General features: G+C 34.6%; 1 protein-coding gene across 13 annotated transcripts in view; it reads right to left on the minus strand.

The window, feature by feature from the left end:
* Nucleotides 1-22482, minus strand: part of C1GALT1 (core 1 synthase, glycoprotein-N-acetylgalactosamine 3-beta-galactosyltransferase 1) — a 128132-nt gene that overhangs the window by 18478 nt on the left and 87172 nt on the right. For 11 of the 13 annotated variants that reach the window (XM_063667541.1, XM_063667539.1, XM_063667540.1 and 8 more), the window contains 2 exons: nucleotides 20900-21567; nucleotides 10987-16030 (listed from right to left, as the gene is read on the minus strand). In XM_063667541.1, coding sequence (XP_063523611.1) covers nucleotides 15827-16030; nucleotides 20900-21567 — 872 coding nt within the window. In that variant the 3' untranslated portion in view covers nucleotides 10987-15826. Of the gene's footprint in view, nucleotides 1-10986; nucleotides 16031-20899; nucleotides 21568-22482 lie in introns of those variants that run through there. The other 2 variants (XM_063667547.1, XM_063667548.1) reach the window with 1 other exon arrangement.

Raw genomic sequence — 22482 nt, forward strand, 5'->3', positions numbered from 1 at the left:
TGATTTTGATTTATATTAAAGCTGACAAAATGAATCAAATGTTTGCTGACCTTGTGTATATAGAATAGCTTCGGTTGGATCTTGAGAGAAATTACCTGCTGGAGAGCTGAAAGAGAAAGTTACCATGAACACCCTGATGTTATTTTATTTTTTGAGACCGAGTCTCGCTCTGTCGTCCAAGCTGGAGCACAGTGGTGCGATCTCGGCTCACTGCAAGCTCCGCCTCCCAAGTTCGCGGCATTCTCCTCCCTCAGCCTCCTGAGTAGCTGGGACTACAGGCGCCTGTCTCCGCGCCCAGCTAATTTTTTTTTTTTTTTTTTTTTTTGTATTTTTAGTAGAGACGGGGTTTCATCGTGTTAGCCAGGATGGTCTTGATATCCTGACCTCGTAACCCGCCCACCTTGGCCTCCCAAAGTGCTGGGATTACATGCGTGAGCCACCACGCCAGGCCAAACACTCCTGATTTTAATACATCATGCCATAGGATGAAGTTAATTTTTAGCTCCGTTGAGAGGAAACAACTACCATCCTGCCGCACAGTAGAGAGTCTGGAGAAAAACAGTGTCAGCTGAAACCTCTACTTTCTTTAATTTCATTAAAAAATAATCTCATTGATGCCAACAACTGTGCTTCTTTCTGGGTAAAGTCGCTGGTTCACATTTTCAGTTTCAATTTCCCTTGCTTCTCTTGCTTCAGTTTCAGTAGCAACAGGAAGTTTGGGTAATTCTATGTCATTTAGATGTGAAGAGGAAGAAAGAAAACCCTTTATAAACACATCCTGATGAGTGAGTGTCAGAAAATTCTATGCAGAGATGTGGAGTAATCAAAGAGCAAATTCAGAAAATATTCTCGAAGTTTAGGATTTGTAGACTACTGAATTATAAATTTATACTGATTAATACATAGCAAAGGTTACATTAATATATTAAATCATGAATTTATATTATCTTCAGGTGATTGACCCTATGAGGTCACTTATAAATTGATTTTATGAGCACATAACACTTTATCTCTTTCCACCCTCTCAGTCTGTATATTATTAAAATACAGGAAGACTAGACTTGATGTGTTTCAAAACTTCAGACGCAGGTTAAGTTCCACCACTCAGTTCTGCTTCACTTGTTCTCACTCTGAGTCACTCAACCTCTGAACACTTTTTTTCATTTGGTCAATTTATTTGAGCATTTGTCCAAGTAGCCTGAGTGGGTCTAAGTATAAGACATGAAATAAAGAGCTTGACATGGCAGAGACTGTCAGACTTTCAGAGAGAAAAAACACTGTTTACTTAAGAATCTCACAAATAGCTGGTCATGTCTAAGTTAGGGTCCCTAAGAAAATACAGGTGATTTCACTTTGTATTTCCCCCATTCCTTTCCCCCTTCCGTTTCCGAAATTTGGTATTTTGAAAAGGATGAAGATCGATTTGGAAGTAGCTTTAAAAAGGAACATAGTAAGAGGAAATTGTAAAGTAACATTCTGTTAGGGTTCAAGGCTGATTCGTGTAACAAGCTGACCACAGCCCTAAGATATGCTTGAAACCCTTAGTGCAGGGAGACAAAATAGGAACAGGGCTGAGCCTGATGCAACCTCATTTGGGTTTGGGTGTTGCTGCCCCACTTGTAAAAACAATACAGACTGCGAAATAGACAGTCGTCCCTCAGTATCCTTGGGGTACTGGTTCCAGGACCCCCTCTGATACCAAAACCCATGGATGTTTACATCTCTTATATAAAATGGTATAGTATTTGCATATAACCTATGCTTATCCTCTTGCATACTTTAAATCATCTCTATAATACCTAATATGAATGCTATGGAAATAACAGTTATACTGTATTGTTTATATTTTTGTCGTATTATTTTTTATTGAATATTTTTGATCCACGATTGGCTGAATTCATGGATGTGGAACCCACAGATACGAAGGGCCTGATTGTACTGATACCAGATCATTAGGCAGTTTTCTTATTGAGGCTGCAAATCCAAAATCCAGACCACATTTCTCTGAGTAAAGGTGTAATTTCCTCTGAAAAGACTAAATGTTTTCACTGTCAGTTTCCCAGGGGAGAGGTTGGTTCAGCAGGAATTTTGGGAGGAGGGTGTCCACAGTGTTAGGTGAGGGGAAACCTTCCACATTTCCTTTAGTGCAGATGTCAATTTGGCTCCAATTCTAAAGAAGTGCTGATAACTGAAGGTTTCTAGTGGGGTAGCTGAACTACTTTTGGTGACCTGGAAACAGGTAGCAAAGAGGGCAGAGCACTAGCCTGGTAAGGGTGGAGAGGATTCCACTGGAGCTTGGCTGCTCTCATAAAGTACTATCTGGACCCTTTCTTTCATTATTCTGGAACAGTCAGGAAAGTTTGGTCTCTACTGTGGGCAACAAAGAGGAAAATAAGTCTTTTCCCCAGGGTCAAACAAGATGATAGAAGTCACCAGCAGAAGATGGTAGTGCCCACTGAAGCAGCAAGTTAACTGGAGTCACTGTCCCTAGGAGGCAGCCCAGGAATGGGCAAGAGGGCAACCCATTTCTGGGTACACATGACACTGTACCCTGGGAACCGCTGAGGATCATGAGGGGAATATTTTAAGGGTGGCTATTTCTGCCAATAATGCTGGAAAGGATTCATGGCATAATGCCATGATATGTAGCAGAATCCACCAGTGTCTGTACAAAATATTTAAGTAGGTAATTCATTCTGTCAGTTATTAAGTGTTATGAATCTGAAATCATTAAAACAATGTACTGCAGAAGAAATAGGCAGATAAGCAGACCAGAATACAGTTTATACACAAACCGATAATGAAATATGTGGTAATGGTGATTTAAAATAAATGTTGAAAGAAAGGATCGTCAAATAAAGTGTATTATAACAAACGGGTAGCCATTTTCCTACCTCACTCCATATAAGAAAATAAATTCTGGAGGGATCAAAAATATAAACACAAAAAATGAAACTATGAAAGTAAGAGGAAAACATAAGCATATTATAAATAAACCTTGGTGTGAGCAAGACACACAATAGCCCTAAGAAAAGATTAATTGGTTTGTGTGGGAAAAAAACAACGTAAGTACGAAATAATCATAACAGTTCTAATACATATAAACTAAGCCAATATTCAGAGAGTTTATAAAAATTTTTAAAAACCGTAGTAATTCAATATTAAAAACTGGCTAAGATGAAATGCAAATTACCAATGTATAAAAAAACACTCAAACCTTAAGTACAAATCAACAAGTATCAGATATTAATGCAGTGATAAAACTAGTAAGTTTAATAATCAAAAACTTTGGTAAAAGGGGCAGAAAAATATATTCACAAATGTTGAGTGGTAGTATGAGGTAGTACAGTTTAAGAAGGCAATTTGGCAGTATCTACAAATATTTAAATGCATACATTCTTTATCTCAGCAATTCCTTGCTAGGAACTTATCCTATGGCTGTACCCACACAATCATTTCAAGGATGTTCAGTGCAGCAATAATTACAATAATAAAAGTATCCAACTCAATTATCAATAGAGGAATGGCTAAAAAATTATGGCACATCCATACAGAGATCTAGTTAACTATTAAAAAGAATTATCTCTAAGATATTAAACAGTAAGCAGAAAAGGCAAGGAGCAGAATGATGTGTTTAGTTTGGAAATGAGTATAGTTCTGTTATTTTCTGTTTATGGCTGGATAAAGGGACTGCTGGGTGGGGCTGTAGTAGATTATTGCTTTTCATTTTATATTCATTCTCTTTTACCAAGCGCATATATTACCTTTGTATAAAAACTTAAAAAGATTTTTAACAGGAAAGACATTATCCTCAAACCATGCAGTAATGCCCAACTTGAATATATTTGTTCAAGATCTAAGGAAGGAAACTTCAGGGGTACTGGAGTTATTGAAAAATAAACCTAAAAACATGCCAATGAAAGAAAATGGCTCTGGGTCTCATAAAAAATGGTACACTGACTGCACTTGGGAAAAAACTGGAACTCTAGAAGAATGACGATAACTGGGCTTTGGCAAATTTGTGAATATATTGACTCTTTCACATGAAGTTGTACCTGAGCCTTATTAAATCTAGTTCAAATGCCACAATTTCTTTGAAACTTCTTAGATCCCTAAACACTTAATGTACAGTCCTCTTATAGTTCTTTGTAAATACCTCTATCATAGTCCTGAGGAGGCTATTGGTTCACTCGCATGTCAGCCCCCAACCCAAATGTGAGATCCTTCAGGCAAGCCTTAACCACAGGTTTCGTCCTCCTCTCTCTTCTATAGTTGACAAACCATGAGCCTGGTAAAAGTTTGTTGAATGGGTGATTTAATGACTGGAGGAAAAAAAGAGCTGTTGCTTTTTTTGGATTTTAGGATAGAAAACTTGTAACTTGAAATGTAAATTATTAACTCGACACAGTTTTCTCCTTACCAGTGTTAGGAACGACCCTACCTTTTTTTTTGTCATCACAGACCACTTGTTGCTTCAGTAACCAAGAGCACTGAGATACACCAAGTGACAGTGCTTTGGAATGTCTGATGGTCACTGTAGAGAAAAGGAACCTGAGCTCTCCTCCCTAACAGTAAACAAACACAATCTTCTGCCCACACTTGAGGTTTTGTTCTTTTTCTGGCCTATATTCTCCAATATAAATGCGAGGCTTTTTGCCCGATGGTATATGTGGAGTTCAAATCAAGATTTTCTCAAGTAGAAAACCTGTTTAGGGGTCCCTCCATATCCATGAGAAAAGCATTTTGTTTAGAGGTCTCCAAAAAAATGAAACAGAAGAAAGTAGGGGGCATATGGAGAACTTTTCTTCATAGTGAAAGGATGCTCACCATTTGTTTCCTTTTAACTGATATATAATGCACATATTTACAGGAGAGAGAGTAATATTTTGATACATACAATGTATAGTAATCGTATAGTAATCTTTTAAAACTTTTTTGTTGTAGAGATGGAGTCTTGTTGCCCAGGGTGGACTTGAACTCCTGAGCTTCAGCCTCCTGGGTAGCTAGGACAACAGGCATGCAGCACTACACGTGGCTTTGTTATTTAATAATAAAAAAAAAAAACCCTATTATGTTCCAGGCACAATTGGAAACAAGACAGACATGATCTCTGATAACAGTGCCTGGCAACTATTAGGATCGTGCCTAGAATCTATTTGCAAATGGTGGGAAAAGGCAGGGACCAAATATGTGAGTTCTATCTAGCAGTATAATGGGTCAAAGAAAAACAGAAAGAATGAATAAGATCTAGTATTTGATAGCACAATAGGGTGACTATAGTTATTAATTTAATTGTATATTTAAAAATAACTAAAAGAGTATAATTGGATTGTTTGTAACACAAAGGATAAATATTTGAGGGGATGGATACTCCATTTTCTATGATGTGATTATTACTTATTGCATGGCTGTATCAAAGTGTCTCATGTACCCTATAAATATGTACACCTACTATGTACCCACAAAAAATTTTGTTAAAAAAAAGTACATAGCTCAGGTTGTTCAGGGAAGATACAAAATTGCATTTAGTACAAAGACCACTAACCTGGGAGTCAGGAAAATTGAGTTCGGTTGCCACTTCTGGCCTTATTTGTGTCATTTTTCTAAACTTTAACATCTCTAGATCTGTTTCTGAATCTTTCAAACGAGGTGTTAGAACATCTTTAAGCTCTAGAAATCAGTAGTCCTATATTTTTATGTGGGAAAGGGCTCAATGTCTTCTATTTCCATGAATAAGAGAGTAAGACTTAAGTCAGAACAGATCTAAGAAAGATATGAAAATAATCTGACACAAGGCTTTGAGAATAAATAGTAACTTCTGAGTACTCTTCACCCTTGGAGTAGGAGAGAAGGATGCTAACATGGGTCCACATGAGGCTGCTGGTCCTTTGTATGGGTCAACTATTTACCACTCTTTAAGATGGATACCTCCTTCATCTACCCTCATTATGAACTAGTTCAGCAGTCTTTATACCCTTGATTGAAGAAAGTAATTTCTTATGGCAAGATAAAAGAATCCAAATCAGCTTTGAGATCTTTCCAGCTCATGTGTGTACCTGCTTACCTCTACTGCTACTTAAGAATGTCTGTGGACATACTTCACCACCGGTTGTAGAAACCCTAGGGAGCCAGGGCCAACAGCTTTTTTTCCCACTTTAGTTCTCTAAACTATGACAACAATAACATGATTTTTTAAAAGTTCAAAAAGGAAAACAGTGAATTATTGAATTTCTTTCCAATCTTAGTACCCTTCCCCAAAGGTACTGCCAACAGTTTTTGTATATTCATACATTTATAAGTTAAATCATATTTATCCTTATTTGACATCATATCTATGTTTGGTCTTAATTCTGTCATCTATTTTAAATTCCGCCTTTAGCTTTCTTATATGGCCTGTGTTATCTTTAATTTTGTGTTTTCATTTTAATAGTTATCAGGCTTAGAGTTTTGGTGATTACCTTCATAACTATTCAGAATATTACATCCCTATTTCTTGATATATTATCAATTTTACAAAATTTCTACTCTGAAAAGTAAAACCAATTAGGGCATGTATATATTACCTCTTACCTTATCTTTGATATTCTATTTTCTAACTTGTTAATCATCTTTTCTATATCAAGATTTATAACATTTCAATATGCTTCTATAGCCTTATTTAAATAATTCTATAACTACATAGTTAAATAATTAACCACCACCAGTCCTGTTCTCAATGTTTGTCCATTCATCTCTTTAGATGGGCTTCATCATCTAGATTTTTCAAGAAGTGTCCACCCTGACTCTTTCAATTTACCCTTACATTTGAAATCACTTGGCTTCTTCCTCCCCCAAGAATCTGGTAGACTTTGCTTCACTCTGCTTTAGCACTGAATGTTGCTACAGAGAAGCCTAAGTCCAGTCCGTTCTTCCTCTCTCCATCTCCCCCTCCCAAAGAAATCACTCAATTTTGTTGCTGCTAAGATGACATTCCCTTCTCCCTGCCCCCAGGACAATTTGCAGATTTTGGCCAGATCAAGAGCAACTGTATTTTTTTTAAATTATAACGTTAAAATTAGCATTTGTTACACGATCTCACTTTTATAAAACCATTTCTATCTATTTAGCTTACTATCCAATTTATATTTATGCATTAATTGGAATTACTTTGGGGGGTGGTGGGGTTTGGGGCCCTTTTAAAATTTTCATCTTTGAAATGGTCATCTGTAATGAATGTTTGTTTTTTTAAAATAATGGAGCTTATCACTTTTTTAATGGAAAGATGACTTATTTAGTAAAAGTCGGTAGTAAATACACAAGATACAATGATGCGTACTTTTTTGTAAGTTTTGAAGAAAAACTAACACAAAAGAAAAATGTTAAATGTTTAAAAAGAGGAAACAATTTCTTAAACACCTCCTCTTGATTCTGACAACTTGGGTGGGTTAATGGGCTTATGTCATAGAAATGGCATTCCCCCCCGCCCAGTATCAGGATACTTCATAAACTTTAACAAGAAGAATAAACCAGAAGTTTTCTTAGCAATATGAATTAAGAGTATAAAAGCCACTGAATGATGTGGAAGTTTTTACACAGTTATGGCTGCATATGGAAATGAAATGCTTTAAATGGCCCCTTTCAAGAAGAGTCTCTTGCTTCACACTCCATTCTTTCTTCTATGTAACATCTGGTACTTTCAGTTCCCCTTTTGTGTAAAGTGCTGGAGGTTAACAAAATACAGTAGTTCCCCCTTAACCACGGGGGGATACATACCAAGATCCCCAGTAGATGCCTGAAACAGTAGATAGTAGAATCCATCCACCAGGATTGTAGTAAGAATTAAATGGGATAATGCAATGTAAAACAATTAGCACACTGCCTGAGAGTATAACTACTGCACACAACTACTTTTTTGGGTACTTTGCTTCTAATAGAAGGTGAGTTCCTTGATAGCAACAAATATAATTTGCCACTTTATCCCTATTATCTAGCTCAATACCTTTAGTAGACACTCAAATGTTGGTTAAATGATTTGGAGCTAAATTTGTCTGGAGTTTAGGTAAAGAATAGCAATTTTTTAAAAAGGGAATACATGCTAGGGTCAGGCTGTGGAAGGTCACATAATCTGAGGTTATATTCATTTTATTCAACAGGTCATAGTGACCATTTTTAAGATGTGAGAGAGGACTGCCTTAATACTGAACACTGAAATCTTTTATCTATAAAGGTTAAGTTTTTCTCCCCACTGGTTTTCAGGTATTTAAGCACCCATATTTTCACTGAGTAGGTTCTAGAAGGAAACATTTCCTTAAGAAAGAGGAAACTGCAGGATAATGCAGGCATCAATTTTTTGAGTGCTATCTCTTCTTTCTTTCAGCAACTTCTAGGCTGGTGAGAGGGAACTGAGGTTCACAAAAGATACACAATTTAAAAAAAAGTCTTAAACACATCCATTTTGATAGAAAATAGAGGCAGCCAGGCATGGTGGCTCATGCATATAATCCCAACACTCTGGGAGGCCAAACTGTTTAAAGACCAGCCTGGGCAACACAATAAGACCCTGTCCCTATTTAAAAAAAAAAAAAAAGAATGGGGGCAATAAAAAGTCTTAAGAAACTAAAGACTTGCTGCTGCCAATTAGAAGAAAAAGAAAGGGTAAAAGAAAAAAACATGGAATGAGAGATGAGTAGGAGAAGGTTCCAAGAGCTATAAATTCAAAGGCCAAAAAAGAGAGAAATTCAGTCAGGCAAGTAGGTTTGTAAAAATTACTTTAAAAATCAGAAATTATCTCTGTGGCCAATTATTCTAAACACATAGTTACCTTCACTTCATCAAACCGCTTATTATATAAACCTAATCAACATGAAAATGCAGTGGTTTTAATACTTCAATTACATTAAAAATACAGTTATTAAAATATAATCATAACCTTCCTTTTTCTGTCTCTGACATATACACACCCACACTCACCTACCCACACCCCACCAAAAAGTATAAAAACAAGGAAGACAGTCATGTGTAGAACTAAAGGAAAAGTTGAATATTGCTTCTCTTCCAAACCTATGTCCTGGATTTTATCACCACCTTTCCACAATCTAACAATTAGACAAGAAAATTAATAAGAATGAACTGTTAGAGGTATAGAAGGGGAGACAATGCAGTTTAGGTAGTTCTATGAAAAAAATTGAAGCTTATGAAAGTCAAAACCTGATTAGTTATAAAAATGAAGACACTGTACCCAAATTAGTTCTATGATAGCACATCGTTCAGCAGTTCTAGAAATGAAGAAGTACTGTTAATCTTTCACTAGGCATTCATTAGAAAAGCCAAAGAGCCTAAGTTCTAGGATTGAATCTCATTTTTTTAAAAATGAGCATTTTGTTATTTCAAAGTAAGCTGTTGTTGACCTGCACTATACAGGGGCAATATATAAGAAAGTATATAATGCCCTGGACAAATTTTCAGTCCTGGAGAAAAGCAATATTGATAATAATACAAGAAACACTAGCACATTTGGTAGAAGAAATGCAACACAGAGACAGTTTTAAGTTCTAGGCAGCAATACAAAATGCATTAATTAGTAATAAACTCATGGCAAAACAAAGTTCACTTCTGTTTTACTAATACAGATATATCTGGAGAATGCCAATGTTGCTGAACTTATTCAACTTTAGTTGTTAAATGTTCGTTCATTCTTAACCGCTAAAAAAATTTCCCTTGAACAATCCATACTGTCAGCATTATTAGACTTTAAGACGAAAACTATGTTGAGCCCTGTAGAGTACTTCCCTTTAACAAGGAGATAAATTCAGCAAGAATCTTCTTGTATCCTTTCCAGTACTATGAAGTCATACCTTTGGAAAACTTAAAATAGGTTTAATTGTATATATTTAGGTAAATATATCTACTTTCCAATGACTTAACAATTATCAGTACAGCTAGTTGGAAAAAATTTAGCTGTCTGAATATGTTAAATTATACAACTCCACTACTAAAGTAGTATGAAGTGGTATTTATCTCCTCAGCTTTTCTAAAGCTGTCTAATCCAAATAACTGTGTGTGTATGCATGCTTGCGTGTGCACACACACATGCTAATAACATACTGGGTAGCAGATTACTGAGAAATCAAGGCATATAGGCTAGACTCAAGGGCCTTATGGAATTTGTAACTGTTTGCCTAGGAAGAGATAAAATACTAGGTCTATTTTTATTCATATCCTGAAACTCCCAGACAAATCTATCAATAGACCTGAGCTCTGGATGAAGTATGCCTAAAAACACAAAGTTTTTTAGCCTATAGTTTACATTTCAGTAAGCCTTCACATATACCTACAGCATGATTAAGCAAAGGTGGAAAGTTTTGTTTTGTTTTTTTTTTTTTTAAACACATAGTTGGAGCAAATAATTTCACAGATAAAAGTAACTTCTGAAGTATATGAAGTGTTATTCAACATTCAAGTCTCTGCTCAAATGTTACTTCCTAGTCTTCCTTAATACCCCATCCAGAAAATTGTTCTGATAATACTTTTATTTTCCTAATACCACTCTATGAAATACTTTGTTTATTCATCTACTAGCTTATTTTCTAATTCTAGAATTAAGACATCCACTGTATTTCTAGCAGATGCCTGGCATAAGTATTTGTTGAATAAACTAATTTCTCAGTGTATGAGATAGATCAAAATATACCAAGGAGCACAGAAGCAATCTCTCTCTAAATATATGAGATTCTCTCCCCTCCTCTGCCCCCACCCATGTAGACACACTTACCTGGACTACAGTGTTTCTAATTTTTTTACAGTATATTATTCTCAGAGGTGGAATATTTTGTTGCTTTAAAGTAAATAATATATATTGCAGTAAAACTTACGTAAGCCTATTCGAACTAAATAGCTTTGATGGGAAAACAATTTTAAACTTTTGGAAAAATAACCCCGAACTACCCATAAAAGACAACATTTATCTCACAACTTTTATATTGGTTAAAAATAATCAGATGAAACAACTTTGAACATGGCAATTTATTTTATGCATTATTTAAATCCGCTGTTTAAAAATGTTCAAAAGGCACTTCAAGAAACATTTAAAAATACATTTTTCTGACTTAATGGTGATCACTTAAAATAAGCAAGTCACCAGACATTTTTAAACCATTCATAACACCATTACCTTAAATAATTTTTAAATTCCAAAACACCAACATTCACTATGTAGTACAGCACACTGCTTAGCAGTAAGATTAGTTTCCCTCTAATAATATACTTCATGTAGATTATTAATTTGCAGGGCCCTGTGAAGTTATTAAAACTTAATATAAACTGAAAACTAGAGAGGTAAGGGAGTTGAAATAAAGCAAAATTCAACTCTAAAACTTTAATGTTGGTTTCTCTAAAGAGAATTTGTAAAATTCCTTATTCTAGCCTGTATTAAAGTTTTTATTTCAAATCTTATATATAAACACATTTTTTAAAAATCAACAGAGGTTACATTAACATTTAGCATAAAATCTACCACAGGTTGTCTCCCAGATTGCTTCAGTATGTTTCTGTCAGGCCTATTATAAAGTAGAAAAATAAAATGAGTTTTGTTTTTTGTTGTTGTTGTTTTTGAGAAAAGGGTGAGTGGAAGAACCCAAATAACTTTACTTCCTTTAATAACTGTAGATGTAGAATTAATTTAAAATTATAGATTTTTAAGTAGGGCAAGTATCTCGAGAGCCAGCAGGCATTATTCTTAGACTTTTACTTTCAATTTCTTATGGAACCCTAGTTAGTAGGTTTAAAATTATCAATTAAGTAATAAAAATTCTAATCACTATTAGCCAAATTAACCCTGTGAAGGCAGCATTTAAGAATAACTAGAAAATGGAAGTTAGTAATAAAGCAAACAAGGAAGGGTAATCAACACCAGGCAGAAACTGTCAAAGAATTATAGTCTAATGAACTGAAAATTTAAATGGCAAATAAAATGCTAGATGTAATTTAATCAAGGGATTCTTTCAAGTACAGTGCATCAACCTGGTAGTAACTATATAGTTGGACAGTCTCAAAGAAGTGAAAAATATTCAAGAAAATTGTGAAAATAACCAGTTAGCAAATTGACTGTTCAAATCCAATTCCATATTCAAAAAATATTAAGAGCTGATCAGTGATTTATTTTCATACCTCATTACAGTAAGAAAAACTCCTCTGAAATTTATATTTGAAAGCAAACTGGGACAAAAATCTGCTTTATCTATGAACTTTCCACTAGAAAATACAAGCATACCATTATTAGAGAACATAAGACATCAAAAGCCTTATGTTTTGAAACCATACTGAAATCATTTACCAAATAACAAAGATCTTAATCTAAAAGATAGTGAATACATCATCAACATGAAATCTGATTTTATGTGCTCTATGAAGTACTTGGAGAATTGCTTTTTTATTTTTCTTTTGCTTTATTAGGTCACACAAAACAGAATGAATTAGCAGAAAAATGTATGTTATAAAATAGCATTTACTACTTCAATTTAATTTTTTTTTACTAACAACTGTGGACCTTTTTGATGACACTTATGTATGCTTTTAATAAATTATGTACTTATTAGTACTTAATGAACCCTTCCTGCCTCAATATAAAAATTACTAAACTTGGAGAATTACAGATTTTATTGTGGGCCCTGATGTTAGTCACTTTGGAGAAGCTAAAAATTTGGCCAAAATGAATGATCCAATGATCTTTTAAGTTATCTTTACTTTATATTTAATATAATGTGATCCTGGACTACACTGATTTAAAACATGCTTTTTGAAAAATGTCTTAGTAACGGGGCATAATCTTCAGTGTGTTTCAAACACTACTTGCACCAAAATCATGTAGGTTGTTGGGTATTGGTTCTCAAACTAGGATAAGAAAGACACCTGCAGAGTTTGCTTAAACATAACCGCTAGCCCCTGCCCCTGCCCCTAGATATCTGATTTAGTAGATCTGAGATGGGGCCCTGAGAGAGGCTGCATTTCCAACAAGTTCCCAGGTGATGTTAATGCTGTTTGTTGGGACCACACTTTTGACTATCACTGCCCTAGGGTATCTGGTAAGAATGCATACTCTTGGGCCCCATGCTCAAATTAGAATTTCTGAGATTGGGGTCTTCAGATCTGCATTTAACAACATCCTGGGCAAGTGTGAGAACCACAGTTTAAGAATCACTGTGACAATTTGGCTGGGTTAATTTGACTATTACTGGCCAATGTATCAGACGTCATATATCATATACATAAAAATGGAAATAATGCTAAATGAATAGCCCCAAGCCTGATACGGTTCAAATGAACACACAGGGTTTGAATATAAATCCTACCTCTGTTACTTACTAGCTTTGTGACAGTGACAAAGTTACTTCAATTCTCTGAGCCTCAGTTTCCTTTAATATGGGTATAACACCCAAATTTTGAGGATTAACACTATTATACACAGATTATCTAAGCACAGTACTTAGCATACAGTTGGCACTGGATAAATACTAGCTATTACTTATTTCCTTCAGTATCTGGTTAAAGCAAATTTTTCATTCACTTAAATGCAGTATTTACACTCCAAGGTAACAGAATAATAATACAATCTTCTATTTATTGCTCCCTATCAATGTTCTAAAAACCTTACATTTAATCCTCATAAAAATCCTGTGAGGTAGGTAGTATTATCATCCCTAATTAACAGATGAGGAAATTGAGACACAGAGAGATTAAGTAAAATTGCTCAAGGTTACAAAAACAGTAAGTGTTAGAGCAAGAATTTAAACCCAAGCAAGTCTGACTCTAGAGCCCAGGATTCATCACAATATTCATTTCCTATGAGCAAATCTTAAGGTTTTTGGATATCTATAGTAAACCATTTATACTTCTAGTCAAGTAACACATATGAAAATTCATGTCCACACCATGGTGAAGAGTTGTTCAAAGAATAAAATGAATGCCTTGAAATTTTGGCAGATGATACTACCATGATAATAGGTAAAAATTGGTGCATGTTTTCACTATGTGGACAGAGTAATCCATGGTTAACCAATGAAATGAACATCCTCTCAAATATACCATTCAAAGAGGTCATGATTTTGACATGTTTTGGCACAATAAATAGAAATTACTTAGCCGGGTGCTGTGACTTACACTCGTAATCCCAGCACTTTGGGATGCCAAGGCGGGTGGATCACCTGAGGTCAGGAGTTCAAGACCAGCCTGGCCAACACGGCAAAACCCTGTCTCTACTAAAAATATGAAAACTGGAGGGGCGTGGCAGTGTGTGCCTGTAATCCCAGCTACTCGAGGCTGAGGCAGGAGAATCGCACCACTGCACTCCAGCCTGGGAGACAAAGTGAGACGGTCTCCGAAAAAAGAAATTACTTAGCTAAATAGCAGAGTTAGTGGCATGACAGCCATGTAAAATTGGCATAATGATAAACATAAGGGAAATGTAAATACTTTGTACCATAAAAATAATCTCATAGAAAGTCTGTAAAATATTGGGCTATGACACACTCAGTACTGCTAAAGATAATAAAAATAAAAATTTATTTCCTTTCAGAAACTCTTTAAACAGAGTCACTAATGAAACATTTGTGAATGTTTTTGATGACAGTCTTGACTAGGTATTCTGCGTTGTTAGAATTATCCATTAGCAAAACAATTATCCCAAAATAGCATCAACCTTCAGACTGTTATTTATAAATTAAGTATCTACTCTTTCTTTCAATATGTAACATTTTTGTTTAAGCACTCTGCATTTTCTATTGTTTTTAATTCTCATCAAAATCTTGCCACTGTAACTAATAGCCACCTCAGACCCTATAAATTAATTTTAACACTCTGCTTTAAACAAGTTATGAAAGGCACAAACAAGTTCTCATCCCAACAGGATGAGAATGAAATAAACCATAACTATGTAGTTGGAAAAATAATCAATTTAAAATGTCACTTAGTAATTCCTGAGAGTGGCATGTTATAAGAAGAGCATCCTGAAACAGCATTAAATTTATTATTAGTTACCCATAATTAACAATGGGTAAATTTGGGAACAAATATGTAAAATACATGTTTACAGAATGCTATGAACGGTTTGAGTAAATTAATGTTAATAGTGGAGAATGGTATTCAAGAGTGGCTAAACACATTTGGAAAAGAGACAACAGAGATTGCGTAAAAGATTACTAATTAGAATCAAGTATATAATATAGTCAAGGCCCATGATAATTTTAAAGTGTGGTTTTATTAATGCACTTCACGGTAAGTGCCAGTCTTATTTTAGCTTCTTCTGGAAGAAATACTACCAATTATAAATAATCACAGCAACATTTTCATTAGACAAAAACTGTGTGTGTGTGTGGTGGGAGGCTATCATTTATATCATACTGCAAATATAAACTCAATTCTTGAGCTGTATTAACAACACTGAGCAACAATATTTCTTTCTAAAATTTTCTTTAAGGCAGATCTGTTTATTACTAACATGGTGCAGTGTAGTTTTAGTAAATTTACTATTTTAGTTTCTCAGTGACAATAACACAGATGGTCAGAAAACAGGCAACAAAATCTCTTTTCTAGTTCCTCTACCTGGCCACCATTTAAAAAACACAAGTTCTTCATATATATAGATATATTTATATATTACTGTATCAAAACACATTTTAACACACTTCACAGCTCATTTAAAGCTTCAGTTTATAGTCATTCATGTGAAAGGTTTCTATAAGGAATGTTCACTTAGAATTCCTCACTGGGATTCCAGTGTTCTATGTCAGAAATGCAGAAGTCCTTTTTCAGTGCAATGCTAGACATTTTACCTTTGTTCATTCATGATTTTCTTTCAAGGATTTCCTAACTTCACTTTTGTATCTTCATTTTTGTTTGCTTGACTAATTTCCTTTAGTATATGTTCAGGTAAGGTAGGTTGATATCTGTATAAATAACCATATGGACGTAGATGATAAACGAGGTATTCTAACTCATACATAGTTGTAGAATCAACATAGTGAAAAGAAACTGCAAGATCAGAACAGCAACCAGGACCCTAAAAAAGTAGTGGAAACAGGTATTGTTAATAAACAGCACATTGCTAGCATACAATATTTACATACTTATAAAGGACAAGCTAATTTTAAAAGAATACAAACATTAAAGATGGCAAGGTAAAGCAGAGGAACCTAATGTCCTAGACCTGTGGAAGAAATCAAGTTTACTTAGACGTCCTAATGATTTAAAACCAACTGAAATTGGTGAAACCAAGTGAAACTGTGGAAAGTATTTTTAACTGAAACAATATTCTCTCACACTCTTTAGCGGATAAAATTATTGAGATTTCTTCAAATCAAAGGAGCAGCTATACAAGGAGAAATCTCCTTCTCCAACATCTGCTTTCTCTTCCTAATTTTCTCACTGTAATTTTTTGTGTGGCTCAGACTCGGAAACATACCTCTAGGGCATTCAGTGACTACAAAGCCTTGCCCATTAGGTGTCTACAACCCAATACACTTCATCTATATATGTATCAACCCGAACAGTACAGTATTTGAGACAAAGCTCTCAAGCCAGACTTGGGTTTGAACCCAAATTTTGTGGGCTAGTATACGACCTTGAGAAAGTTATTTAATCTCCATAAGCTTCAATTTCCACATCTGTAAAAGGTGGTTATTTAAAGGAGACAATGTGTGTAAAATGCTTGGCATTACCCTTTGCTTAAAATAAATGCTCAATAAATGTTAGGTATTATTGACTGAAAAATCATATCAGGTGGCCCTCAGGTAGGTCAGATTTAAACCTTTGTCCAGTTATGTAATTCTCATAAATTCCTAATAGGTTTGGTATGAGAACAAAGTTTAAAATAAAACAACAACAATACAATGAACAAGAAAGCAAGAAAATTAAGAAGACAGAAAAAGAGATGAATTAAGCAGTCAACCTAGAGTCAGAATTGGTATCTGGAGAATGTTGGTGTCATCCAGGTGACTCCAACAAAACTTCAGGCTCCATCTGACATCTTTGTAAAGAATGAGGGAGACAGTCTGGCAAGTTCCAAGAGAAGATTCATATTGATTGAATATTTAATCTAATAATTTATGTTTGGAAGTATGTAGCTTACAGTGTGTAAAAATTATCAAACTGTCCACTGTGTTTTCTCTGCTGTTATCTCTAAACTTTCCTTTGAAACACACACTGGATATGTAGATTCTTAGACAACCTCCTCCTGCACCTTTAGGAAATATCAGAATAAAAGCAAATAGGAAAAATAACCAGATAAGTCAACTTGTGATTATCTAAACTAGCTCTGTCCAACAGATATGTAAGCCATATAGTAGCCACATTAAAAACGTAAAAAAAAAAAAAAAGTGAAATTAATTTCATTTTACTTAACTGAAAAATTTCATCATATTGTTTTAACATGCAATAGTTTTGCGATGATTAATGAAACCATTCTTGAAATTAGGTGTGTATTTTATTTACAGCATATCTCAAATTTGGACCAGGCACATTTCAAGTGCTCAATAACCACACATACTTAGTGGCTACTATACTGTCCAGTGCATATTAAACTTAAGGACTAGACCAGTAATAGTTTTAAATTGCTGACCTCTGGAAGCAATTTTTATATTCTCTAAAATAATATTTTTGATAAGATTTACTGCATTAATTATGTTACTCTTACTTATTTATATTTTACTGGATGGCCAGGATTCTGTTAAGCATTTATGCAATAAAAGACAATAAAAGAAAAAAGCTATAATTATTAGAAAACAAGAGCTAGCAGACAACTATGGTTACCCAAAAAAACTCAAGAATCTCAAGTGAAGAATCATCGGAAATAGAGAATTCAGTTACAAAGCCAGATTTTAAAGATGCTTAAAAAGAAAACCAAACAAATAAGTTTTCATATATATCAGTAAAAAGTTAAAAGCCCAAGTAGAACAGTAACAAAAATATTGCATACCTATGGAAATAGTTGATAAAATTTGACCAAAGGACCTAAAAGGCAACTTACAAAAAATCCTGGGCAAAGATGTTATTGTCCCTAAATTAATGAGTTTGTATGCAAAGATAAAGAAATGAGTTGCCAAAACACTTAGAAAAAAAGAAGAGTTAATTTGCCCTTAGAATAATAACTTAAAACTGCTGTAAAGCTACAAGGTTCAAAACAATATAGTGCTGGGCCAAAATCAAATTAGAACAATGGCATAGAACTGAAATCCCAGATTTAGATCCTACTATAAGTAAGGTTATAGTGTACGATAAAGGGGATATTTTAAATCAGTAATGAGTTAAAAAATGGTAGTAGAATAATTAGTTAAGAATTTTAAAAAATCAGGAGCTCTCTACCTCAATTATGTACTAATATGTTTCAGATAGAATAATGTAAATAAAACTGAATAAAATAAATCATATTTGACCATTTCTGACCTACAGAAAAGTCAATTTTTCATGTAGAGAGAGATATACATATGTAAACAATTACACATATATTTTAAATCTACCATATTAAGACTCACTGCAACTTCTCTGGTGAAAAGTCTACTACTAAGAAGGTGGAGTGGGAAGAGGGAAGAATCAGTTCTGAACAATTTAGGAATGTAACTCTTTCATGAATTAGAGTATCTTTTACCCTGACTTGCTAGATACAAATTTTCTGTATTTTCAGTAATTAGTATATAGAAAAAAACAGTATGTATAAGATTTAAACTCATTCAGGTGGAAGAAAACTTATTAAATGATAGATGGATAATAACAGAATTTTAGTTTCGTGTTGGGTTTATGTAAGAATCTCCTGAGGGAGAACAGGCAATGTCAGATTGATGGGTCAATTTTGGTACTCTGAATTCTAATTCTGTTTTATGGTCTTCAACATAATTTGATAAATTTTTATAGAACAAATTTGCCATCCATTTAATAAACCACTACAGTGTAAATAAAGGATGCACTATATTTATTTTGTTCATATAAAGCATATTGTTAGGTATACTTTATTTGTAAATAGGAATTGTAGGCAGTAGTTTTGGAAGGAAGGCTATTTTACTGTTTACAAAATAGTGACAATTATGACGTCCCTTTGCTACTATTGTATGTGTATCCAACATCAGATACTCTTAGTAAGATCTTATATGCATTTGGATATATTTGCTACATGTTTATATTCTTGAATTTGGGTAAATTTTTTATACGGGAAAAGGATACAGAATTAAGAAAGGAAAAAAGATCAAGTCATCTTGGAATGGTCAGAATATATTAAGACAAGTTTACATCAAAAAAGCATCCAAAGTAGTACTCTCACTAAAATAGAAAAACAGACTATCAAAAGTTTCCTTTTAAAGCTGATTACCTAAAGCTGGGTCAGATGTTCTAGGCCAGGGTCTCTGAACCATGGTACTACTGACATTTTGGGCTAGAGTAATTCTCCGTTGTAGGAGGCTGTCCTGTCCATTTTAGGATGTTTAGCGTTTAGTAGGTTTATAATATAGTGGGTTTCTACCCATTAGATGCCAGTAGCAGCCTCCTAGCTCTAACAACCAAAAATGTCTCCAGACCTTGCCAAATGTGCTCTGGGGGCAAAATTGCCCTGGGTTGAGAATCAGTGTTCCAGATGATGATTTGAAAGCAGTGCCTTATGAAGATGACAGTAGCAGCATGAAGTGTATTATTTATATGTTAGGTCCAGAGAAAAGAAGGCATAGAGAACTAGTGACTTGCCTAAAGGCATTATTAGTAACAGAATTGAGTCTAAAAGCTAGGTTTCATGATTCCTGGTCTCATTCAGTTATTCACTGAAACAATGCTTATAATAGTGAACACAGCAGACATGTAATTAACATTGATAAATCTCAATGTTGTGTGAAAAGGGCAAGTTGTAGAAAGATACTTATTTAAAAATCTGAAAAACAATACTATATATTATTAATGGATACATAAACATGTAGGAAAAATACAAAACATTCATGGTAATGAGTAATATTACATTCATGACAGTGGTTAACTCCAGGGAGGGAGATTGGAGAGGGTACACAGGCCTCAACTATAGCATTTTTTTCTTTAAAAAACTCTGAAACAAATGTGGCAAAAGATTAATATTTGGTAAAGATGGGGGATAAGTACAATGTATATTCTGAAATATTTGTACCACTGGAATACTTCCTAAAATAATGCACTTTAGATAAAATTCTCAGGAATGTGAGCCAAGGCTTATTAAATGCTTACTGTGTGAAGGGCTGTACTATGTTGTAATTACAACAACTAAATAAGACAGGTACATTATGTCCATCTTATAAATGAGGAAACTGAAGCTCAGATGTCATCCAAGGCTCCTGTCCATCCACGGTTGTTCGGCTATTAAGTGAGAGAGCAGGATTTGACTCTAGGTCTTTCTGAGCCTCCATTAAGTCCTCCTGATGACTAGAAGGCTCTTTATCCAGATCTTCACACAACTTGCTCTCTAATAGCACTCAGGTTTCTGCTCAAAAGTCACCTCTTTGAGAGGCCTTCTTAATCACCCAAACCGGAGGACTCCATCCCACTCTGGGTCACTCTCCATCCCCTTACTTGGCTTATTTTTCTTCAGGGCACTTACTACTAAAATCCTATTTTATATTTATAAGTCTGCCTGTTTACTGTATATCTCCTCATCCAGAATGTAAGGTTCACAAGAACTGGAACTTGGCTGTGATTTACTTCTACATTCTCAGTGCCTGGCATATAACAGCACCAACAAATACTTGCTAAGTGACTATTGCTGATGTCCCTGTTCTCATCTATTTTGTTATACTGCCACTCTATTTAAAAAGACTAAGAAAGAGTCCTCGTTATTGGTACTAAAGAAACATACACATATTAACACGTTTTTATCAACAAAATTCAGTCAGTCCAAGTATTAACATAGTAATAAAATTTCTAAACTTACCTCTACAGGAGGATAATAGTTGTAATTCCAGTACCAAAATGTTCTAGGTAGATAACCTTTAATTAAATGGTGTTCTGGCACAAAGGGATGAAAAGTTTCTTTTCCAATGGTATCTCTGGAATCTCCTGCTTCTACATTCATAATTTCCATGCATCTCCCCAGTGCTAAGTCTTCAATGGAGGAACTATGTGTACACTTGTCTGTTTTAAATGCATCAACAAATCTTTTCAAGGCTTCTTTGCTTAGTACATATCCTGCTCCTCCGCTCATGTAGCCCTGCTTTACATAAGGCTTAAATCTTCTCCCAAAGTAAATGGGTTCTTCAGGGTCATATTTTGAAAGAAGCCACCTCAAATTGTCTAGTATGACATATGTGTCATCATCTGCTTTCAAAAACCAATCAGCATCTTCTAAATAATGTTCATGAACATACTGAAAAGCTTTAATTGTTTTCCAGTATAGTTGATCTCTGCCTTCTTTGGTTTTCAATCCCACAGCAGGGAAGTCTTTATTTTCTTCTGAACTCATAAACAACACTTTGTTACAACGCTGGGCCCAAGTAGCTTTGACGTGTTTGGCCTTTTTCTCTAGGTTTTGAGGGCCGGTCATAACCCAGCAAAGAATTCTAACTTTCTGATAGAGGTTTTCAGCAATGTCTGTGTTCTCATCTATTAAACAAAACATTTTAAGAAGTTATTTACATAGATGTAAAATCCAAATATTAATAAATTATACTGAAGAACGCATTTTCCTAATTTCAAAGGCCCTCCTATTTATCCCTCTATTAGTGATTTAGCCAAAGGAAAGCAAACTCATCCTAATGTGAACTGACACTCTGATTTATTGGTTTCATGTCAGTGTTATCCAGGACATCACTGGAGCTAGTAAGAGTTGACATTATAATCTAAATTATTCTCAAACTGTAGTTTACTGATTAAAAGCAGCATCACCACCTGGGAGCCTGTTAGAAATGCATAATCTTAGGCCCAGACCTACTGAATCAGAATCAGCATTTTAATAAGTTCTCCTGGTGCTTCATAGGCATGCTAAATGCTGCCTTAAATAGTCTCTGCTTGGCACTTCATAAAAGAAAGGAGCCAGTTTTTAATAGATTATTGACAGAAATTTCTCACTGCTCTGAATGAGTTTCTGAAGAGCAGGAAAGACATGCTGCTGAAGTGGCAGTTCATTTTTGAAGTTCACAATAATCCACTATTAAGAATTTCTACAAGTACCCTGAGGTGGTAAAAGGTCAAAGCACAGGAGTTGAGATTACTTTCTGATAGTAACATACCTCATTCCAAAATGTAAATCCACCAATCAGAAACAGAAGAGAACAATGGTAGACATGGGAATTCCAAGATTGTCTAGAGCAGTGCTCTTTAAACTACAGGTTTTCAAAGAAATAAGGCGCTTATACCAGAATAGAAAGCAACACATTACTTTGAAAAAGGCCTACTATCAGAACCAATCAAAATGTCCACTTAACTAAGCAGTGAGCTTAAAACTGAAACTTAAAACTGTCCACTTAACTAAGCAGTGAGCTTAAAATTGATTTACATCCTAGTGTAACCGCATTATCT

The sequence above is a fragment of the Pongo pygmaeus genome, chromosome 6, assembly GCF_028885625.2.
Source record: "Pongo pygmaeus isolate AG05252 chromosome 6, NHGRI_mPonPyg2-v2.0_pri, whole genome shotgun sequence".
Lineage (NCBI taxonomy): Eukaryota > Metazoa > Chordata > Mammalia > Primates > Hominidae > Pongo > Pongo pygmaeus.